The sequence below is a fragment of the Panthera onca genome, chromosome E1, assembly GCF_046562875.1.
Source record: "Panthera onca isolate mPanOnc1 chromosome E1, mPanOnc1 haplotype 2, whole genome shotgun sequence".
Lineage (NCBI taxonomy): Eukaryota > Metazoa > Chordata > Mammalia > Carnivora > Felidae > Panthera > Panthera onca.
Genome location: NC_138352.1, coordinates 12,815,442 through 12,835,787, shown reverse-complemented (window position 1 = coordinate 12,835,787; position 20,346 = coordinate 12,815,442). Strand labels below are relative to the sequence as shown.

Here is a 20,346-nt window from a genome sequence, read left to right as displayed (position 1 = left end):
ATAGACTGTATTTAACGTAACCGGCAATAAGGCAGCGGAGGAAAGGGTCTATATCCACAGGCAGCCTGACCTAGAATGAAGCAAAGCATTCCTAAGCTCACTCTTGGGTGGAAAAGCAAAGGACTGTCCAAAATGTGACAAAGATTACCCTAGTGCCAATTGTGGGCACCTTCCAAGGTTTTGAAAAATCACTGATTCCTGCCACACACCGCGGCCTGAGACCAAGCATCTGAGCATAGGAGACGATCATCCACAATCCCCCAGCAAGAAAGAGAGAGAGAGAGAGAGAGAGAGAGAGAGAGAGACACCACTGGATCAGTTGTGATCACGTGACATTAGGCATCACGTACTACTCGCGTCGCAAGACCTCGCTTGTTTATCAAGTTAAAATTTATTAGAAATGTTTGCTCGAGCAGGGGAGGGGCAGAGAGAGAGAGGGAGAGGGAGACGCAGAATCCGAAGCAGGTTCCAGGCTCCAAGCTGTCAGCACGGAGCCCGACGCGGGGCTTGAACCCAAGAACCGCGAGATCACGACCTGAGCCGGAGTCGGTGCTTAACCGACTGAGCCACCCAGGTGCCCCGTGTTCTTTAACATCTGAAAATCCTTTCGGAAACTTTCCCCCATCTTTACCTCCCCCAACTCCAAAGTATATGATCAATTGCCCCTCACAACCCTAGTGCGGCTCTTTCTGCCCACGGGCCCTATCCCCGTGCTTTAATAAAACCACCTTTTTGCATCCAAGACACCTCAGGAATTCTTTCTTGGCCGTGGGTTCCAAACCCCCATCACCCCAAACCACACCATTACTAATGGGGGAACTGGGGGGTGGAGAGGGGCGGGGACTGAGGAGGTAAGAGGCATATCAGAACTCTGTAACTTATACTCAGTTTTTCTGTAAACCTAAAACTACCTTAAAAAAGTCTATTCGTTTAAAACACAAAAGAATCTCTTTCTGCCGTGTGTTAAAAATGGATTTCCCAGTTTTAGTGAAAAACACCTGTAACTGCCCTTCGAATTTGATAAAACTCTAATTCAGAGCCTATAGTCTCGTTAAATATCCCACTTAGCTTGGGGAGGCCGCCCCCAGGTCAAGGTGCTGTTGTTCTGTGGCTTTGCATAAGAGCGGCAATGACTCCAGCACCTTCCTCCGATCGACCTGTGTCTGGAGCTGGCCTGTCCCTGGTCTAATCGCGCCTGTGCCTAGAGTCACCTGGGGATGGGATCAAACCCCGGTTCTGAGTCCCAGGACGGGGTGGAGAGGCTTCCTTCCCACCAGATCCCCTGAGGTGGTCTGGTCTGAGGACCACCCAAGACTATAAAATAAAGCTTTGCAATTCAAACGATGCTCGAGGGGTAAACCAGCAGCATTTGGTGAATTGGAAAATCAGATTCCAAACCTGGCTTGCTAATTACAAGCTGGGTGGTCCTGAGGAAGTTCCCCACCTCTCCGAGAACCACAGAGAATTCTTCTGGATTCTAGGAAGGTTCCTGGGGAAAACAGACAGCTTGTTTTCACTTCTACTGCAGTCATTTTGGCCCCGGCAACAATGAGAGGGCCACCAGTTAGCCTCACGGTGTCCCCAACTCTCCTGGGTTTTGTTCTGAAAGTCCCAGATCCTGGGCAGTCCCTTGGCCCCAGGCACACCAGGACAGCTGGTGACCCCGAATTATTAGTTGCTTTTGTGTTAGCCAAGAAGACAAAGGACCACTGAGATTCTAGCTTCAGAGACGGAGGCCAGACTGAGGGAACAGGCCTTGCGGGATGAATCTCTCAGCTGCTCAGGGTGACTGGTAGGGGGAGTCAGGAAAGAACGCAGGATCCTCCCCAAAGCCTGGACAATCTCCCCCAGCCCCACACACACACCGGAGGAGTCCTGGGGATGCACACAAGTCCTGTCACATTGGAACAAATGTCCTTGGGGTAGATTTAGACACAGACAGGCGTGAGTCAACCCACAGGCAGGAAATCTCATTTCCAGACCTCCTTCAAATGCCGCTTTCCTGACTCATTACTTTCAAAGCACATTTAATTTTGCAAACAAAGCCGAGAAGTCCTTCCAGCAGTGGCCCAGCCGGCCCCTGGGGCCCTGTGTGTCTCTCTCCCTCCCCTGAAGTTCAGAGTTGAACTTGAGCAATCGGGCAAGGCAGGACGGAGGGGAGCACGCATGCGGGGAGCACGCACGCTTGCGCGGGAGGGAGGCTCGTGGTGCTTTAATGGGAAAAGCCTGGAGTCTTACGGCCTTGTCCTGACTCTCAGAGGTTACTCAGGGCACTTAAGTTCACCTTGGAGGCATTTGTTTTCCAGTAGATCTTATAAACTAAGTCATTGAGGAGGAGAGTATTCTGTAACGCAGTTTAACCTTTTGAAGAAATAGTCCAAAGACTAGGGGTCGTGTTGCTTTCAAGGAAGCAATATTTGATATTTCCTGGTCTCCAGTAGATGCTGAGCTAGAGGGGCTGTGGGTCTCTCGAAGCCTGGCCTGTCCCCCGGGCTCCCAAGCACAGAGTGTTGCCCACCTGGCCGATGTGATGGATGAGCAGCCGGCACCGAAGAAATGGTCAGAAGAGGGGGGATCCGTAGGGCCTGGCCTGGCACCTGCTGGAACGCCTTCAGGGCACGTCCAAGGTCTCCCCTGATGGGGAGACAGACAGTCAACGATAGAACAATCGACTGCGAGGGCTTTGGCAGATTCTGTGTCCCTCGGGAGGGGTCCTGGCGTGCACCTTGCTGCTTGTGCCGGGACGCGTTTGTCTCCGAGTCGAATCTGCCCGGATTTCTAATTCGTTCTCTCTGTGACTGTTTGGGCACGATGGGGTAAAGGGCAGCGAGACTCCCCTCTGAGGGGCACTGAAGCCTCCCCAGGCAGGGATCCCTACTCAGACCCACAGGGAAGATTTAAAGCCTGGACATATGGCCTCGACCCCTAGGGGCGGTGGGGCCGGGCACCATTAGGTCCAGAAGCTTCCCAGGTGATTCCACTGTGCGGCCACCGGAGAACCATTGCGTGAAGCGACACCTGCTGGGCTTGTTGAAGGGAAGGCCGGCTTTGAGGGTGGGTTCTCCTGGAGCTTGAATGACCAGAAGGAAAGAAAACACAGGAGGGCACTGTAGCTATTGGCTGCTTCCAATGAAGTTACTCCCAACAGAGACCAAAATTGTATTCGAAACCCGGGGGCTTGTTTAGATGAGGACGGCTGGGCCCCACCCCCAGACTTCCCACTAAGAACCTGCAGCCCTAACCGGCCCCCAGGTGCTCCTGCTGGTTCAAGGACCTCGCATCTCACTCTGCTCTAAACAGAGATAAAGCTCCCAGGCCCTGAGCTGGGCCCGCCAGGGACACAGGAGGCTTGCGTCGCCCACAGCCAGTTTCGAGCAACACAAGGGCCTGGCCTGGCAGGGGGATGGGGCGTGGCTCCTGGAAGGCATGGGGTAAGTGCTTGACATTGAGCTTTGACTCCGAGGCACCCATTGGAAGCCGTCCATCTGGCAGGAGCACACTGCCTGCCGGGTCACAGGCCAGGAGCAAAACGGCCAGATGGGCAACTGGGCCCCCCACCCGGAGTTCCCCTTTCAGAAGACGCGGCCTCCGCGCTCCTGAACCCTAATTCCCCTCTTCTGTTTCAAGTTAGCCAACAGTCAGCCACCCCGCAAAACCCAGACACCCTGCCTTTGGACCCTGACAAAGGGAGAGCCCGAGGTCCACGTTCTGTCTCTCTCATCCCCTGTGACCTTGCTGTGTGCCCCTGGGCATGCCGTGTACCCTAGGACTTGTGGCTGATAAATCTGGTCCCTCCGAGTTCCCTGTGGTTTTGCCGAATTCCGCCCCGAGCCACCGGCCGGCGGGGAGGGACCCCTCTGTCTGCTGCCCCGAGGGCCAACTTCTGTTCCCCCAAACTCCGAACCCCTCACGAGGTTGAAGCCTGAAGGCTTCTTGTCCAAGCTGGGGACGGGCTCCTCTGAGCGCTCTCTCTCTCTCGGACAGGCTGCTTCTCGGTGTTGGGGCCCAGGTTCCAGGTCTGCCTAAGCCAGTCTTCGGGAAGAATCCCGTTCCGTCACCGCCACCCCCGCTGCCATTGATGTCTGTCAGGCTCCTCGGCCCCCGCCTTCGGTGTCTTAAGTCCTCGGCTGCCTCTAGCCAGAATCCCTGTCCCCTGGCGTCTCGCGTTGGTCATTCCCACCCACGGACCCCTCGCCGCGCAGGGCTGCAAATGCCCAGCTGCCTCTGCTGTGTTCGGAGTTGCGTCTGGTGCTTTCCTCCATCCCAGCAGCACCGGAGGGTCTGTCTCTCTCAGCTCAGACCAGAGTCGGCTCTGTTCCTCTTGGGCCAGCCAGCCCGAGGCATGTCCATCAACCGCCGGCTCCCGTGGGGAGTGCCGCGCACCGACCCCTTTCCCCGGGGGTGGGCAGGGGCAGATTGTGCCGCAAAGTGCTCCCGCGGGCCTGCCCCGTTCGCAGCTTGGACCACTTGGAATCCACACTCCCCTCCGTGCCTGTCGGGGCCTCACCCCCGGGCTTGCTGTCCCAAGAGCCCAAGCTAGAAAAGGCCTCCAGAGTGCCTACCCTTGCGGCGACCTGTGGCAACCTCGAAGGCCAGAGAACCCTCTCTCTGGCCACACTGCCCTGGTCACAGAGGAAGAGTCCCCTGCAGGGCCAGCCTGGCGGGCAGGCTTCGGCCCTCCCTTTCTGCCCAGTGCCAGGGCAAGGACGTGCCTGGGCGGGAGGACAAAGCCCGACTGTCCTCCCGTCCCCCTTCTGCCAGGAACTCAGCATGAGGACGTGTGTCAGGGCTGCAGCAGAGGGAGGATGTCGGGGCGGGGAGGGCTGACGAGAGCCAGATGGCCGGCCCCCTGCTGTCCGCAAGCGTCCCCAGCAGGAGAAAATTGTCCTGCGATTGTGTTTAATGAGGGGTCACGTCTGCTGTGAAACCGGGAGGAAGTGCTTCCTGGGGCTGGTGAGTGGGGGATGAGTTTTCTTGGAGTGGTCTGTGACTGTCAGCAAAGGAAGTGAGTGACTGATGTGCCCCGCTGGGGGCCCCAGGGCCGAGGGTCACCACCAGCCGCCCATGGCTCGGCCCCGAGGGCATCTCCCGGTCCGGAAGCTTCGCCCGCTGCCCTGGTCGTTTCCAGAGGGCCTGCCGCTCCCGCTGCAACGTGGACAGTGGGTCCGTGTCAAAAGTGCCGCCTGGAAAGTGGGTCCTCCTCTGTCTTCTTTGCTCAGGTGGGACCCACCGGGAAACTCCATGGCCCTCACGGGTCTCTCCCTCGCATCAGGCACAGCACCCACCCTGGAGCCCGAGGGCTGTGGTTCGAGGGCGACAGGAGGTCTCCCTGAGTCCCTGCACGTCCACGATTTCAGCAGGAGACACTCGATCCTTTGTGTCTCACGGACACACAGACCCTGGGGAAGCACAGTTGCAGTAGAAGTGGGACCACCTAAACCTGCATCTAGGGTTTCAAACAAGGGATGGGGCTTCGAGGAAAGAAGGGCTCCACTGTGTTTCCAACACATCTGAGGGAACACCAGGTTGGATGAGGTTAAACAGACCTCCTAGCAGCAGGACTTCTCAGGGCCTTTGTTCCTTTGGTAATATTTACAGAAGGCCTGCGGTGGCCCAGGCACAGTGCCCGGTGCAGTGCTCATCCAGAGGGCTGGGCACTGGGAACTTTCTGGATGGATGGATTTGATGGCTCTGGGCACCTCACATGAGTTCATTCCCCGGCAGTCAGCGATGTAAACATCTGTTCGTGTGTTTGTTGGTCACGTGTATGTCTTTCTTGGAGGAAAGTCTACCTTTGCCCATTTCTTTTTAAGTTTTTTTATTTAAATTTTTTTATTCATTTATTCATTTTTGAGAGATAGAGTTCAAGTGGGGGAGGGGCAGAGACAGAGGGAGACACAGAATCCGAGGCAGGCTCCAGGCTCCCGAGCTGTCAGCATGGAGCCCAACACGGGGCTCGAACCCACGAACTGTGAGATCATGACCTGAGCCGAAATCAAGAGCCACACGCTTAACCGACTGAGCCGCCCAGGTGCCCCTTAAGCTTTTTATTTTGAAGTTTATTTTGAGAGCGAGAGCTAGGGAGAGTGTGTGTAGTTCAAGGGCGGGGGGAGGGGAGAGAGAGAGAGGAAGAGAGAGTGCGGAGCCTGCTTGGGATTCATTCTCTATCAGCTCAGAGCTCGATGTGAGGCTCGAACCCTTAAACCATGAGATCATGACCTGAGCCGAAATCAAGAGCCACACGCTCAACTGACTGAGCCACCCAGGTGCCCCCTTTATCCATTTCTAATTATGTTGTTTGCATTTTTATTATTGCATTACGAGTTCTATATGTATTCTGAATACAAGTCCCTTATCAGATGGAAGATGTGAAAATACTTTCTCCCATTCTGTGGGTTTTTCTCTCTTTGTAGTGTCCTTTGAAGCACAGAAAGTTTTCATTTTGATGATGCCCCATTTATCCATTATTTTCTTTGATCTCATGCTTTCGGTGTCCACGGAAGAAACCATCGCTTTCTGCAGGGTTGTGGAGATCAACTCCTCTGCTTTATTCTAAGGTTGTGACTCTTACATTTAGGTCTTTGATCCATTGTTAGTCAATTTTTGTAGCTGGTGTGAGGTAGGGATCTGACTCCTTTCCTGTGCGTGTGGGCTGGACTCGTCCCAGTGCCGTTTGTTGGAAAGGTTACTGCTTCCCCTGCTGGACTCTCCTGGCATCCCTAACACCAACTGCCCATAAAAGACTTCTAGGGTCTCGGTTCTGTTGCATGCATCTGGATGTCTGCCGGATGCTCTCAGTCTTGATTACTGTAGCTCTTGTAGGCAGTGTTGAGCTTGGGAAGTGCATGTCCTCCAACTTTGTTCTTTTTTCTTTTTCTTTTTTGTTTATTTTTGAGAGAGAGACAGAGTGTGAACAGGGGAGGGGCAGAGAGAGAGGGAGACACAGAATCCAAAGCAGGCTCCAGGCTATGAGCTGTCAGCGCAGAGCCTGATGTGGGGCTCAAACCCACAAACTGTGAGATCATGACCTGAGCCGGAGTCAGTCGCTTAACTGACTGAGCCACCCAGGCGCCCCAACTTTGTTCTTTTTCAAGATTGTCTTGGTTCTTCTTGGCCCCTCACATTTCCCTGGCATAGGGTGAACCAGCTTTCCCATTTGTGCAAGAAAGGTAGCTGGGATTTGGATAGGAATTGTGTTGAATCTAGATCAATTATAGATCAATTTGAGAATTGTCATCTTAACAAGACTGTCTTCTGAACCATCAACACAGGATGCCTTTCATCCACCTAAGTCTTTTTAATTTCTCTCAGTGATGTTTTCTTGTCTGTTTTCAGCATATACGTCTTGCACTTCCTTATAAAATCTAGTCCTAAGTATTTCATTCTTTCTGATGCTCTTGGAAATGAAATTGTAAGCAGAATTGATGTTGTTGTAAATGGAAATCGTTTTTTGAACTTGATTATCGGGTTGCAGTGAATAGTATAGTGGGATGTCAAGATGCATGTTGTGATGTCTATGCGCCTCCAAAGGGAAAACAAAAAGATGTATAATAACCAAAGTAATGAGAGGGGGGACAAAATAATAAAAACTATTTAATTCAGGGGCGCCTGGGTGGCTCAGTTGGTTGAGCATCCGACTTCGACTCAGGTCATGATCTCGCAGTTTGTGAGTTTGAGCCCCACGACAGGCTCTGTGCTGGGAGCCTGGAGCCTGTTTCGGATTCTGTGTCTCCCTCGCTCCCTGCCCCTCCCCCACTCATACTGTCTCTCTTTGTCTCTCAAAAAATGAATAAATGTTAGGAAAAAAATTAAAGAATCCAGAAGGTGGCAAGACAGGAGAAGAAAGGCATTCTGGAAGAGGCGGGATAAATACCAAGCACTAAGTAAGACGATAAACCTAAATCCCAATATAGTAGGGGTTACAGGAACTGGAAGTAGACCGAATGCTCCAGTTCAAAGGCAGAGATGGCTCAACTGAGTTTAAAAAATATTACAGTCCTCGAGCCTCCCCACGGTGGTGGGCGATGGAGGTTTGGCCATTTGTTGCACCACTGCTGGTCCCTCAGGTCCCCAGGGAGAAAGTTCTAGAAGTCCCAGGTGCTGAGGAGACCTGCAGAAGTTCCGTGGCAGTTGGAGCCCCTCAAGGGAAGGGAGCCATTTCCTTTCTGGTCCAGGAAAGCGCCGCTGGCCGGTTCAGCCTGCCTCCGCCTGGCACAAGCATTTGCTCAGCTGGTGAGCCTTTAATTGTGTGAGGGGTGCTCGGACCCCCAAGCTCTGTCCTCACTGGGTCTGGGCAGGACGTGCAGGTCGCCCACCGCCGCCTCCCTCCCTGCCTTCCCGGGGCCCTCACTCCAGCTGCTCCAGACTGTTCTCTGCCCTGCCTCAGCCCCCAGTCCTGGCTTCTTCCAGTCAAGTCCCAGGGCCCCCGGAAAGCTGGAGCCGCACGGGTCCTAGGTGGTAATAAAACCACAGTGCTCCCCCTGCTCACCTCCTCCCCCCCCCCCCATCACTCCAGTGAACCCTGCCCCTGCAGGAAGATCCACGGGGGCATCTCCTGGATGGGGGTGTGAGCAGCTTCTGAGGGGTCTATGAGGAATCTGTAGTTTGACCCCTTCGTGAGCCTGTGGTGGGGGGTGGGGGGCGGCACGGGAAGGCCAAAGAGCTGGGCAAAAGTTGGGGTACACTATGGCCACAGTCGGGGACGGGGGTGGAGACCACAATGGACTTGACGCTTCTCCGCACATGGGCTCCACCCCTGCCTCCTTCTGAGCTCCGCCCATGCACTTGGGGTGTGAGGTCTTCCCCGGGACCCTTCAGCCTGACCCTTCTCTGGTCTCATCTGCCCCCCACCGCCACCCCCATCAGACCACCTGGCTCCGATCATCTTCTGCCCTCCCTTCTCACCGGCACCCGTCTCTACCTTTCCCAGCTCTTAGCTCCCTGGTCTCAATTCACCCAAGTGTACCCCACTGGTGTGTGGTCCTAGCCCCTGGAGACAGACACCCCCCCCCGGCAGCGCAGGGGCCCCCCCCACCCCTCCCCCGGCCAGCCAGAACAGACAGGGCCCCCCAGTCCCTCCCTCCCCCCAGCCCATGCGCCGCTGAAGAGTGTACGTTCACAAGGAACCTTCTCTCGCTGCCTGGTCAGAACAGAGGTTTCCAGTGGCTCCAGAGACGGGGACGCCAGGTGTCCCGGCAAACAGAGCTGCGTCGGCGTCTCTGCGCGCCAGAGGGACGACCGCGGTCTAAGGAAGCGTCACGATGACCATCACCCCGGACGTCAGGTTAGAGTATTTAGAGGGAGTCGCCGCCCTCATTCTGAAGTTCATGCCCGACAAGTGGAGCAAGATGGTGGGAGCCGAGGAGAACCTGGCCTTGTTCACCGAGTTCTTTGAGAAGCCGGACGTGCTGGTTCTGGTTCTGACGCTCAGTCCGGCCGGCATGATCATACCCTGCCTGGGCTTCCCCGCCTCCCTCAAGTCCAAAGGCGTTTACTTCATCAAGAAGAAACCGGGGAACGTCAAGAAGGATACCTACAAAGACCAGCTCATCTATGGGGACATAAGCCCCACCCCTGTGGAGCACCTGATCGCTGTTGTGGAGGAGGTGGGTGCCCCGGGCAGGCCAGGGGCCAGAGGAAGGACCTCCGGTAGTGGGTGGTCTAGAGCCCTGCCACTCATGGGGTGGCCCACGGGCCACCGGCATCAGCCTCCCTGGGAGCCCACTAGAAATGCAGGAGCCCTGATGCCGAGGCAGACCTGTGTCCTTTTTTTTTTTAAATGTTTATTTTTGAGAGAGAGAGACGAGCAGGGGAGGTGCAGTGAGGGAGGGAGACGCACAATCCGAAGCAGGCTCCAGCCATCAGCACAGAGCCCGACGCGGGGCGCGAACTCATGAACTGTGAGATCGTGACCTGAGCCGGAGTCGGACGCTCAACCGACCGGGCGCCCCGACAGACCTGCATTCTGACCAGACAGAGAGCCCCCGGCCCGGCATCTCGTTAGGACCTCTGGACAGCCACACCAGCCAGAGTCCGAGTGACGTAGCTTTCTGGCCGTTGCTCTCCTCACGTGTGAGATGAGGACTCGTGGGACCCAAGTGCCAACTCAGGGCTCAGGCCAGCGTCCTTCCATCTGGAGGAGGAGCCTGGCGGGCCCGGAGCTGACAGGTGTCCGCATCAGTCTGCTCTGGCTGCCACGACAGGGTACCACGGGCCTGGGGGCTGGAAGCCCGAGATCCAGGTGTGGGAGGGGTTCCTTCGGGAGCCTCCCTCCTGGTCCTGTAGGTGCCGTCTCCTCCCCGTGTCCTCACCTGGCCGTCCCTCCGTGTCTGTCAGCGTCCACCTCTCACAAGGACGCCAGTCACGTTGGATTTGGGCCTCCCACCCGTGTGACCTCATTCTAACTCGATCACCTCTTGCAAGGCCCGTCTCCAAAGACAGCCACACCCCAGGGTGCCGGGGTTGGGGCTTCACGTGAGCCGGGGGGGAGCCCGGCTCTCCCCTCGCGGAGCTGGCTTTGCCGGCGGGCGGCCGTCCTGGGCCCGCGCCCCTCTGCCGGCCGTGCCTCCCCCTGGCATCGATTCGGGGTCCCCACTCCTCCTGGGCGCCACCGGGTCGGAGGACACACGTGGGCACACGTCCGGGGCCCTTGCCTTCCAGGTGCTCTGCTCTCTGTTAAACCAAAGCGAAAACTTGAGCGGATGGCCCCGGGTGGTCTCGGAGGACATTGTGAGGCAGGTCCACAAGCTGAAGAACGAGATGTTTGTGATGGGGGGCAAGATCAGAGGGATGACGCTGCTGCCCGTCCCGGAGCACCTGGGGAGTCTGGACGGCACTCTGGAGTCCGTGGAGAGGTAGGCGGCTCGGCCCAGGCCACCGGCCGGGTGCGGGAGTAGCCGACCGGTGCCCGGCAGGGTTGGAGCACGGGAGGACGGGGTGCCGGGAGACGGCGCCGAGTCCGAGGTCAAAGGCAGGAGGGTGGCGCGGCGGGGGTGGGGGGAGGGGGGACTGGAGCCCCTCCCCCACCACGCACGCGGCACCTATAGGGTGTCCCACAGGATATCCAGATCTAGGACGTGGGCACCGAGGGGCGTACGAGGGGTTTGGGGCAGGCGGAGACCGCGCGTGTAGATAGAGGCCGTGTCGTCCCAGAGGCCCCGGGAGGCACGAGATGTCCCCCCGCACCTGCCCGACCACCACGTTCAGCTGGCCGGTGGGTGAGGCTCTCGGAGCCGCTGCGGGGTGACGGCGTGCTCCATTTACTCGCGTCAGAGGGTGACCGCTCTTGGGGGGCTCACTGTGCAGGCAGGTCCTCCACACAACCCCCGACACACGCCTTGTGCGGCCCCGATCAGGATGGCACGAGGAGCCCACCTTGGACGTGGTCTCATCCTTGTTCAATCTGGGCCTCTCTGAGCTGGGAGGTCTGGGGACTCCCCCCGCCATCCTCCTGCACCCTCGGCCCCCCGTCCTCCTGCACCCTCGCCCCCCCCCGTCCTCCTGCACCCTCGCCCCCCCCCGTCCTCCTGCACCCTCGCCCCCCCCGTCCTCCTGCACCCTCGCCCCCCCCGTCCTCCTGCACCCTCGCCCCCCCCGTCCTCCTGCACCCTCGCCCCCCCCGTCCTCCTGCACCCTCGCCCCCCCCGTCCTCCTGCACCCTCGCCCCCCCGTCCTCCTGCACCCTCGCCCCCCCCGTCCTCCTGCACCCTCGCCCCCCCCGTCCTCCTGCACCCTCGCCCCCCCCGTCCTCCTGCACCCTCGCCCCCCCCGTCCTCCTCCCCCCCGTCCTCCTCCCCCCCGTCCTCCTCCCCCCCGTCCTCCTCCCCCCCGTCCTCCTCCCCCCCGTCCTCCTCCCCCCCGTCCTCCTCCCCACCCGTCCTCCTCCCCCCGTCCTCCTGCAGCACCGTCCTCCTCCCCCCGTCCTCCTCCCCCCGTCCTCCTCCCCCCGTCCTCCTCCCCCCGTCCTCCTGCAGCACCATCCTCCCCCCTCCTCCCCCCTCCTCCCCCCTCCTCCCCCCTCCTCCCCCCTCCTCCCCCCTCCTCCCCCCTCCTCCCCCACCATCCTCCCGCATCCTCCTCCTCCTCCTCCTCCTCCTCCTCCTCCTCCTCCTCCTCCTCCACCTCCTCCATCATCACCCTCTGGGACGTGAGGCAAGATGCCTGGGGCCTGTTGTCTGAGGGCCGCTGGTGGAGGCGGGTGGGAGGGGGGGGACGATTCCCGCCCAGAAGGGGCAGAGCTGGTAAAACCCGGCACCTGTGGCTGTGAGAGCGTCTTCCTCCACCTTCTGCTCTGCAGGATGCCCCCCTCCCTGGACAACTCGCTGCTGCACGCCATCGAAACCATCATCATCGATTGGTCCCACCAGATCCGGGACGTGCTGAGCCAGGACTCGGCCCAGGCCCTGCTGGACGGACAGCACCCCCTGCCCCGTGTCGAGTTTGAGTTCTGGGATGCCCGGCTGATGAACCTCAAGTGCATCCATGAGCAGGTGACCGGGCCTGAGCTGCTCGGCAGCCACCGTCTAGCCAGGCAGACTCGTCACCAACGCAGCCCCTCCGTGCGGACCCCCAGGATCCCTGAGGCCCCGCGTGCAGCCCTCCACTCCAGCGGCCGCAGGGTCTAGGGTCCTTTGAGTCAGGGTCCTTTGAGTCAGGGTCCTTTGAGTCAGGGTCCTTTGAGTCAGGGTCCTGAGCCTCTCTTGAAAGGCTCCTTGTGTTCTTTCTCAGCTGAACAGGCCCAAAGTGAACAAAATAGTCGAGATCCTGGAAAAAGCCAGAAGCTGCTACTGGCCGGCCCTGCAAAGCGTGTACATGAACGTCACCGAAGGTGAGCCCAGGGAGCGGTCGGTGCCTTCGGCGAGGGGCTGGGGTGCCTCCCCTCCAGCAGCTTCCTTTGGGGAAGAGTGGTGGGTCTTGAGGAGCAGGTGTCGATGAACAGAGAGCCCTTGCTCTCGTCCCGTGCAGGGCTGAAGGAGGCCAATGACATTGTTCTGTATCTGAAGCCTCTGCGGATCCTTCTGGAAGAGATGGAGCAGACCGACTTCACGGTGGTGTGTCAGCCGGACAGAGGCCACTCTGAGGGGCTGGTCTCGTGTCTTAGGGGGAGGGGGCCCCCCACGCCATGGGGCTTCTTGGCCGGGAAGGGCTGCGCAGTCCTGGGGAGCACCTCTTCCTTCCGCTCTAGGGTCCCGTCCTGGAGGCACACCCACCCGTCTCCCCCCCCCCCCCCCCCCCCGCAGCTCCCCACCGTCATCGCCAAGGTGCTGTTCACGACCGCCTTCATCTGGGCCACCTCCGAGCACGACGACACGCCCTCCCGGATCATCATCATCCTGCAGGAGTTCTGCAACCTGATCATCGAGATGGTAGCCGTGTCCCTCCCTGTCTCTCCGTGTCCCTCCCTGTCTCTCCGTGTCCCTCCCTGTCTCTCCGTGTCCCTCCCTGTCTCTCCGTGTCCCCAATGCTGGCGTTCCCGGGCGGTTACAGGCACGCAAAGTGGCTGGCACCGGGGTCTACGGGCCCCGGGCTGAGCTTGGGCCCTCTTGGTGGCCACCCAAGAGTCCTCCCAAGACCTGGCCAGCGCCAGCCCAAGCTGCCCCCCACACCTGGAGGGAGGAGGACAGGAAGGGGACCGAGTCCCAGCACCCCAAGACTCGGCCGGGATTGAGGGGTTTTATGCACCTGCCCCGAGATCCTTCCGGATTCCCTTCCTTCCCTGCTTGTCACCAGCCTGCCTCAGCCAGCCACCAGCCTTTGAGTCTGGGCCACCTGTGGGTGGTGCTTGCGGGCCTGGACCCTGCAGCGGGGGGCAGGGCTGTATTTCTGGGTCCCTGCAGGCCCCTGGTCCCGGGGGACCGGAATCTGTGCAGCAGCCCATACACTGTGGGGCTGCAGGGCCGGGCGAGGCAGGCAGCCGGCCGACCGGTTGGGGCAGGAACATAAGGGACGGTTGACGTGTCCCAAGGGGTAGGCCGAGGACCCCGTGCCGGGCTGTTCGTAGCCTCCTGAGCGGCCTGTAGGCAGTGCGCCCGGATGTCCCCCCCGGAGAGCTCGGTCACGACTTGGGAACGCCTTCTCTTCGGCCCAGACGCGCAATTTCCTGAGCCCAGACCTGGTGCTGAAGGGCTTGCAGGGCGAAACAGAGGAGGTTCTGAGCGGCATCTCTCTGTCCGTGGGCGTCCTGAAGGAGCTCTACCACACCTACGACTTCTGCTGTGCGAACATGAGGCTTTTCTTTAAGGTACGGCCTGACGTCAGAGCCGGGTCGGGGGGCGACTCCGCGCGAGCTCCACCTGCACACGTGGGAGTGTCTGGGGCAAGCACGGCCTCCCTTCTCTCTCCCCCCTTGAAGGACAAGGAGCCGGTGCCTTGGGAGTTCCCTTCGTCCCTGGCGTTTTCCAGAATGAACGCCTTCTTCCGTCGCATCCAGACCATTGAGGTACAGGTGACACTTGGTTCAGGCTGCCCTTAACCTTGGCAGAGCTGCGCCTCCCGTCCTTACCCCGCCACCGTCACACAGCCCCCAGCAGGGAGGATGAGAGTCCCGCCCGAGCATCCGCGTCGTGGGGAAACCGAGTCACGGGCCAGCCTCCTCCGCGCCCGGAGCTGTCGGCCAAGAACAAAAGTGGCCCGTTGTGGCTGCTTCTCCACACCCCACGCCTTCTGTCCAGGAGCAGGCTGATGACAAATTAACCAGGCACAGCCAGGGAGCCGGGAGGCCGCGGGAGAGGGCTAGCGGGGCTAGGCTGGGGCAGGTGTGGACGGACGCAGGACCCCGCACGAGCACTGTTGGATACATGGAGTGACCGAGCAAATGAACGTTTTTAAAGTTCTTTTTTTTTTTTTTTAATGTTTTTTTAGTTTTGAGAGAGAGCGAGAGAGAGAGAGCAGGGGAGGGGCAGAGAGAGAGGGAGACACAGAATCCGAAACAGGCTCCAGGCTCCGAGCTGTCCGCACAGAGCCCGACGCGGGGCTCGAACCCACAGACCGTGAGATCATGACCTGAGCCGAAGTCGGACGCTTAACTGACTGAGCCACCCAGGCGCCCCTCAGTTTCCTTATTTGTAAACTGGGCTCATAACAGTACCTGCTCTGTCCAGTTGATGGGAGACGGCCCCGGCCTCGGCACCAGCTAGGGGGAGTGATCAGTGCCAGGCCCTACGTTGGGCTCCCGAGGCTGCGTGAGATCCTCAAGGAGCCTTGGGGATCTGGACTGGGAAACAGCAGCCTCACACGGAAGCAGCGAGGTCCCATGAACGGACCGGGTGTGATTACACGCCAAGGTCAAGAGCGAGTGGGGGTTCTGGAAAGGGAGACCCCCGCCAGAGGCCAGAATAGTTGCAAAAGCCTCCAGAAGGAGACAGGGCCGCACCTCAGAGGCGGTAGGATTTACACGCAGGCCTCTGTCCCGGCATCCTGGGCGTGAGGGCATCCTTTCAGACCCCCGTCAGGGACGGGCTCGAAGTTGGGGACGGGCTTCTGGGAGGCAGAGGATTGGAAGCTGAGTCAGGACATCAGAAAGTACATGGTGCCTTTCCAACCGCCTCCCCCCACAGCTGAGGAAATGGGGGCCCCGGTAAAGCGTGATCTATGTAGAGGTGCCTTTCGGGCGGTGTGGGGTTCGGACAAGAAGAGCCCAACCTCCTCACGGCTTGGAGGTGACTCTCAGAGTGTTCCGGAAAGCACTTTACAGAACAGAAATGAACAGAGGGCCCCCCACTGCCCTGAGGCCCCCAGGGTTCTTGCCCCCTGGCTCCTTCCTGCTGGATAAGTGGCTCATCCGTTGCGTTTAGTTACGGAGATTACTGGGTGGGGTTTTTTTTTCCCCCCCTCCTCCAGGATCTTTATAAAACAGCCATCGAGTTTCTGAAGTTGGAGAAAATCGAGCTCGGGGGAGTGAGAGGGAACATCCTTGGAAGCATGGTCACCCAGATTTACGATGAGGTCTTTGAGCTGGTGAAGGGCTTTGCCGAGTGCAAATATGACCCCTTGGACCCCGGAGATTCGGTAAGTCGGGGGCCTCGGCCGGATCCATGACAGACGCCCCGGATGTGGGAGGCGCAGGGACGGGGTGTGTTAGACGACAGTCACGTTCTGAAGACGTGCCCACGACAATTTGCGCACCCAGATGGAGCCCCGAATCCTGCCAGCGGGCTCAGGGTCGGGGTCAGAGCGAGTATTCCCCCGCTTTGCATGCCGACTTACCAGGTTGGTGTTCTGATTCAACGGCAGAGTTTTGACGACGATTATGCCAGTTTTGAGACCAAAATTCAAGATCTGGATAGGCGGCTGGCCACCATCTTCTGCCAGGGCTTTGATGACTGCAGCTCCATTGAGTCATGTGCAAAGGTAGGCGTGGGCAGGGGCCTGCCGGCCGCGGTGTGTCCCAGCAACACCCGGGGAGGGGGGGGGGCGACACCGGGAGCCACCTTGGGGTGACCGTCCGGAGAGGAGGGGCTGGCCCAGCCGGGGGCCTCGCTCAGCGTCTCAGAGCTCCTTGGGTAACTCCTGTCGGGTTTTGTCGCCACAGAGTAAGGAAGGAAAGGGAGTGAGGAGCAGGTGACAGTTTGTCCATTTACTGATAGTCATTAAGTGAAGGTGTCCCTTTGTTCTCACTCGATCCGACCCTCCCCCTGCTCAAAAGGACCAAACGTTAGAGTTGCTGTAAAAATAGAACATGCACTTTTTGACCTGCTGAGCTGAATTCACGCCCTCTTCGACATCCGAGGCTCCACGAGTGGCCCCGGCATCATTAACAGGGACCCGCCGCTGCCCTGTTGGTGCGTGTCTGCCTTCCGTGTACTTTTCTACGATTTCCAGGTGGCGAGCGTTACGTGTTTTTAGCACTTTTGAACTTAGAAAAAAGGCAAGATGCTATGGAAAAAGAATGTCAAAAAATAGACGGCAGAAAGGCGCTAACCCCCCTGGACAATATCTGTTCAAAAGGGAAGCACGGGGGCGCCTGAGCGGCTCAGTCGGTTGAGCGTCCAACGCTTGATTTCGGCTCAGGTCTTGATGGCAGGGTCGTGGGATCGAGCCCTGCGTCGGGGTCTGTGCTGAGCCTGGAGCCTGCTTGGGATTCTCTCACCCGCCCCCTCACCGTCTCTATGTCTCTCTCTCTCTCTCTCTGCCCCTCTCTCCCCCACTCACGCTCTCTGTCTCTCTAGACTTGCCTACTCTCGCCCGGCAGGTTAAAAATTTTTTGAACGAAGCCGCCAACATGTAAAAGTTGAGAAGGTTCACGTGAAAGTCCAGACTTTCACCTTCTCTTGGAAAAGGCGATCTGGCCACGCTGGCCTCTACACAGCCCCTCGTAGTAACAAGTGGCTGAAGGGAACGACTGTTCCTCCCTGTGGACAGAACGTGGCGTCCAGTTGGCCCCAGCCCCCACCACTCCTTCCCGCCCTCGCTCACCCCTCTTCGTGCATTTCCGTGGCCTGCCTGGTCCCAACAAAATGATTGAGGGGGGCCTCTGCTGATGCCACGGCCCCTCTGGAGAACGGGCATCGAGCATTCAGATGAGTAAATATACGTATGTACTTGGGGAGGTTTTTTATTTCTGCTTGGTTTTCCGCGTGTTTCTCGACGCGGACACTCTGCGGGTCAGACCTCCTGCTTCCCCTGCTGTGCAGGCTCTAGGCTGCTGCAGGAAGTTCAGTGCCCACAGGGGACGCCCAGTAGTCATTCTAGGATCTCCGGTCCCACGCGCTCGGCTGAACTTGTTACCCACGTTAGCCATCTCCTTGTGCCAGCTCGGAAAAGTCCAGAAGCCTGCGCAGGGTCACGCTGTTAGCCAGCCAGCGGCAGAGCCGGGACCCCAAACCAGCCCGAGCGTGGCCAGACAGGAGGACAGTCGGGGTGGCCCAGGTAGCTCAGGGTGCTGACCATCTTCCTGGATCCTGGATCTCCCCAGCGGAAATGGCCAGGATGTGCCTTTGCCTTCGCCTTCTAGACCTTGTTTTTGCAAATGCAAGGGAATCGGATCTGCAAATGGGATGAGCAAGTTAGTCTTAGATTCAGTCGGTGCTCCAAGCAGAATATCCATGAATGCAAATTAGCACAGCACTGGCAGTGCTGTTCCCGTCTCTGGAACATTCTTCCCCCTAGGTAGTTGCCTCAGGCCAGCGCGAGGCCTCCAGGACTTCCCTGCAGACCCGCCGGCCCTCCCTGGTGTCTTCTATTGTGTGTGGGTCTCTGTGCGTTCATTGTCCTCCGGGCTCGAATATCACCTCCCCGAAGGCAGGCGCTTGATTTGGGTACACTCGGAACCCAGCCAGCCAGGCACAACAGCAGGTGCTTTTGGGCTCTCGTCGCCCAGGGAACTGGCTCCGGCCGAGGGAGCGGAGTGGTACTGGGGTCCCAAAGCTCCAAGGGTCCCGAACACAGGTTTCCAGCCAGTCCTGTAACCTGGAAACAGGAGTCTCCCGCCGCACCCCGTGATGGGGTCTCCCAAGCTGGAGGGCAGTGCGGGAGCCGGGCGGGCCCTGTGTCTCCCCTCCTGCAAGGGCAGAGCTGAGAGACGCGCACCTGTGCTCTTGGGGCTCAGGGGCTGGGGCTTTGTGCTGTTCAGTCCAGGGGCCTCAGGGAGCTGGGCTGTTGCAGCCAAACCAACAAGGTCGTCCCCTTCGTGATCGGGAGCCTGCGGTCAGTGCCGCGCTGCGAGGGGCAGGGTGTCCGGGAGGAAGCCCCCTCCCCACCCAGGCACTCGAGGGGGTGGCGGAGGGAGGGGGCCACGAGCCAGAGCACAGAGGTCGTGAACAGGGCACTCTTCTGCCCGGGCCTTTCTCGTCCCCTCTCCTTTCATGGACTTAATCTGGGTTCTGCACGCAAAAAGGAAAGGTTCTCTCCGAAATTTTAACTTCGTGCTCGTGCTAGATTAAAAAGAAAAAGAGAGGGGTGCCTGGGTTGCTCGGTTGGTTAAAGGTCTGACTTAACATCTAGGCTCAGGTCCTGATCTCTCGCTTCGTAGGTTCAGACCTCCCCACGGGCTCTGTGCTGAGGGCTCAGAGCCTGCAGCCTCCTTCGGGTTGTGTCTCCCTCTCTCTCTCTGCCCCTCCCCTGCTCGTTCTCTCTCTCTCTCTCTCTCTCTCTCTCTCTCTCTCTCTCTCAAAAATATTAAAAAAAGGAAAAGGAGGGAGAAAACGGTGCCTGTAAACCGTCTCCACATCTACCTGCCTTTTCCTCCGCACCTGGGAGCATTTCCTCTCCAGCTTGACAACCCTGAGCCCTAATTAGGACGGGCCCCCAGGGCTCCCTCCGTCCCAGCCCGTGGATTCCCTGCAAGTCCTCAAGCCACCCCGATGCCATCTCTCACACACAGCCAGGAAAGTTCTAGAGCAATTTTCCGCATGATCTCCTGGCAGAAAATAAGATTAGCTTCCTGCCCAGAAGCCAAAACCATGTGAACGCGAAGGGGGGGGTGGTGGGAGGGGAACCGGACAGACAAACCGTCAGGAGGGTCGTGAACCAACAAGAGGAACCTGTGTCTTCCAGGGGACACTTGTCACTTTTGTGAGAACTTGCGACAATGGTGACCCCCGGTGGCAGCCCCCCCACCCCGCGGGGAGCTGTGCTTGGAGCCTTACTTTCTCCCAGCACACCAGCTACTCTGTCTGGCTTTCTGGGGGCCTGAAGATCTCTCCTTTTTCTGCAGCCGGGTCTCACTGTTGCCCAGAAAGGCCATTTTGGGGACATTGTCATATTTTTCACACCCAAAACTGGGGCGAATCTGAGACTTGGGTCCAGTGCCCCCAGACCCCAAGAGGCTTGGACCTTGTGACCTGAGCACCTTTGATCTCCGTTTGCCTCAAGGGCCACTCTCATTGGCCCCAGTCTGGGTCTGGGATGACCTCAGGCCAGCTGAGGAGCTTCCAGAACTTTCTCTGGGTTCTAGGAAGGGCTCCCCCTTCAGGCCCAGCCCAGGGCCCTAGGCTTTGCTGTGCCTTGACCGTGAGCTGTGACCTTTTAGGAAAATTCTCCATCTGATTCCAGCCAGCACCCTACCCCAAACATCCAGATAAAATATCTTGCTCTCTTCTACTAAGTGTTTTATTTTCTAAAACAATTCCTAATGTTGAGCATACATAGACCGTGAGGGCGATGAGCCAGCTACTTGCAGAGGTGCTCGGGCATGGTTACTGTTTTCAGAAATGTGCTGTGTTGCCTCCCAGATTAATTTGGGCCAATGGCATCCAGCAGACAGGTCTGCAGGCCTAGCTTTCCTCTCAGGGTAAAGGACACATTACAGGGGATGCGGTAACCTGGGCTCGAACCCCCCAGCGTCACAGCCTATTCCATGTTCCAAACCTCCCTCTGTGACTTCCTCAAATCCTTGGGGGCGACGTTCTC

The 20,346-nt window shown here is 58.5% G+C and overlaps 1 protein-coding gene across 2 annotated transcripts in view; it reads left to right on the top strand.

Moving 5' to 3' along the window:
• The first annotated feature begins 8,138 nt into the window (after positions 1-8,138).
• The window catches only part of DNAH17 (dynein axonemal heavy chain 17), a 103,805-nt gene continuing 91,597 nt past the window's right edge, over positions 8,139-20,346 (top strand). The window contains exons 1-11 of one of the 2 annotated variants that reach the window (XM_078438076.2): positions 8,139-8,232; positions 9,153-9,605; positions 10,660-10,853; positions 12,296-12,488; positions 12,727-12,826; positions 12,964-13,049; positions 13,239-13,364; positions 14,087-14,239; positions 14,351-14,437; positions 15,838-16,005; positions 16,231-16,347. In XM_078438076.2, coding sequence (XP_078294202.2) covers positions 9,261-9,605; positions 10,660-10,853; positions 12,296-12,488; positions 12,727-12,826; positions 12,964-13,049; positions 13,239-13,364; positions 14,087-14,239; positions 14,351-14,437; positions 15,838-16,005; positions 16,231-16,347 — 1,569 coding nt within the window. In that variant the 5' untranslated portion in view covers positions 8,139-8,232; positions 9,153-9,260. Of the gene's footprint in view, positions 8,233-9,147; positions 9,606-10,659; positions 10,854-12,295; positions 12,489-12,726; positions 12,827-12,963; positions 13,050-13,238; positions 13,365-14,086; positions 14,240-14,350; positions 14,438-15,837; positions 16,006-16,230; positions 16,348-20,346 lie in introns of both variants that reach the window. The other variant, XM_078438075.2, reaches the window with a different exon arrangement.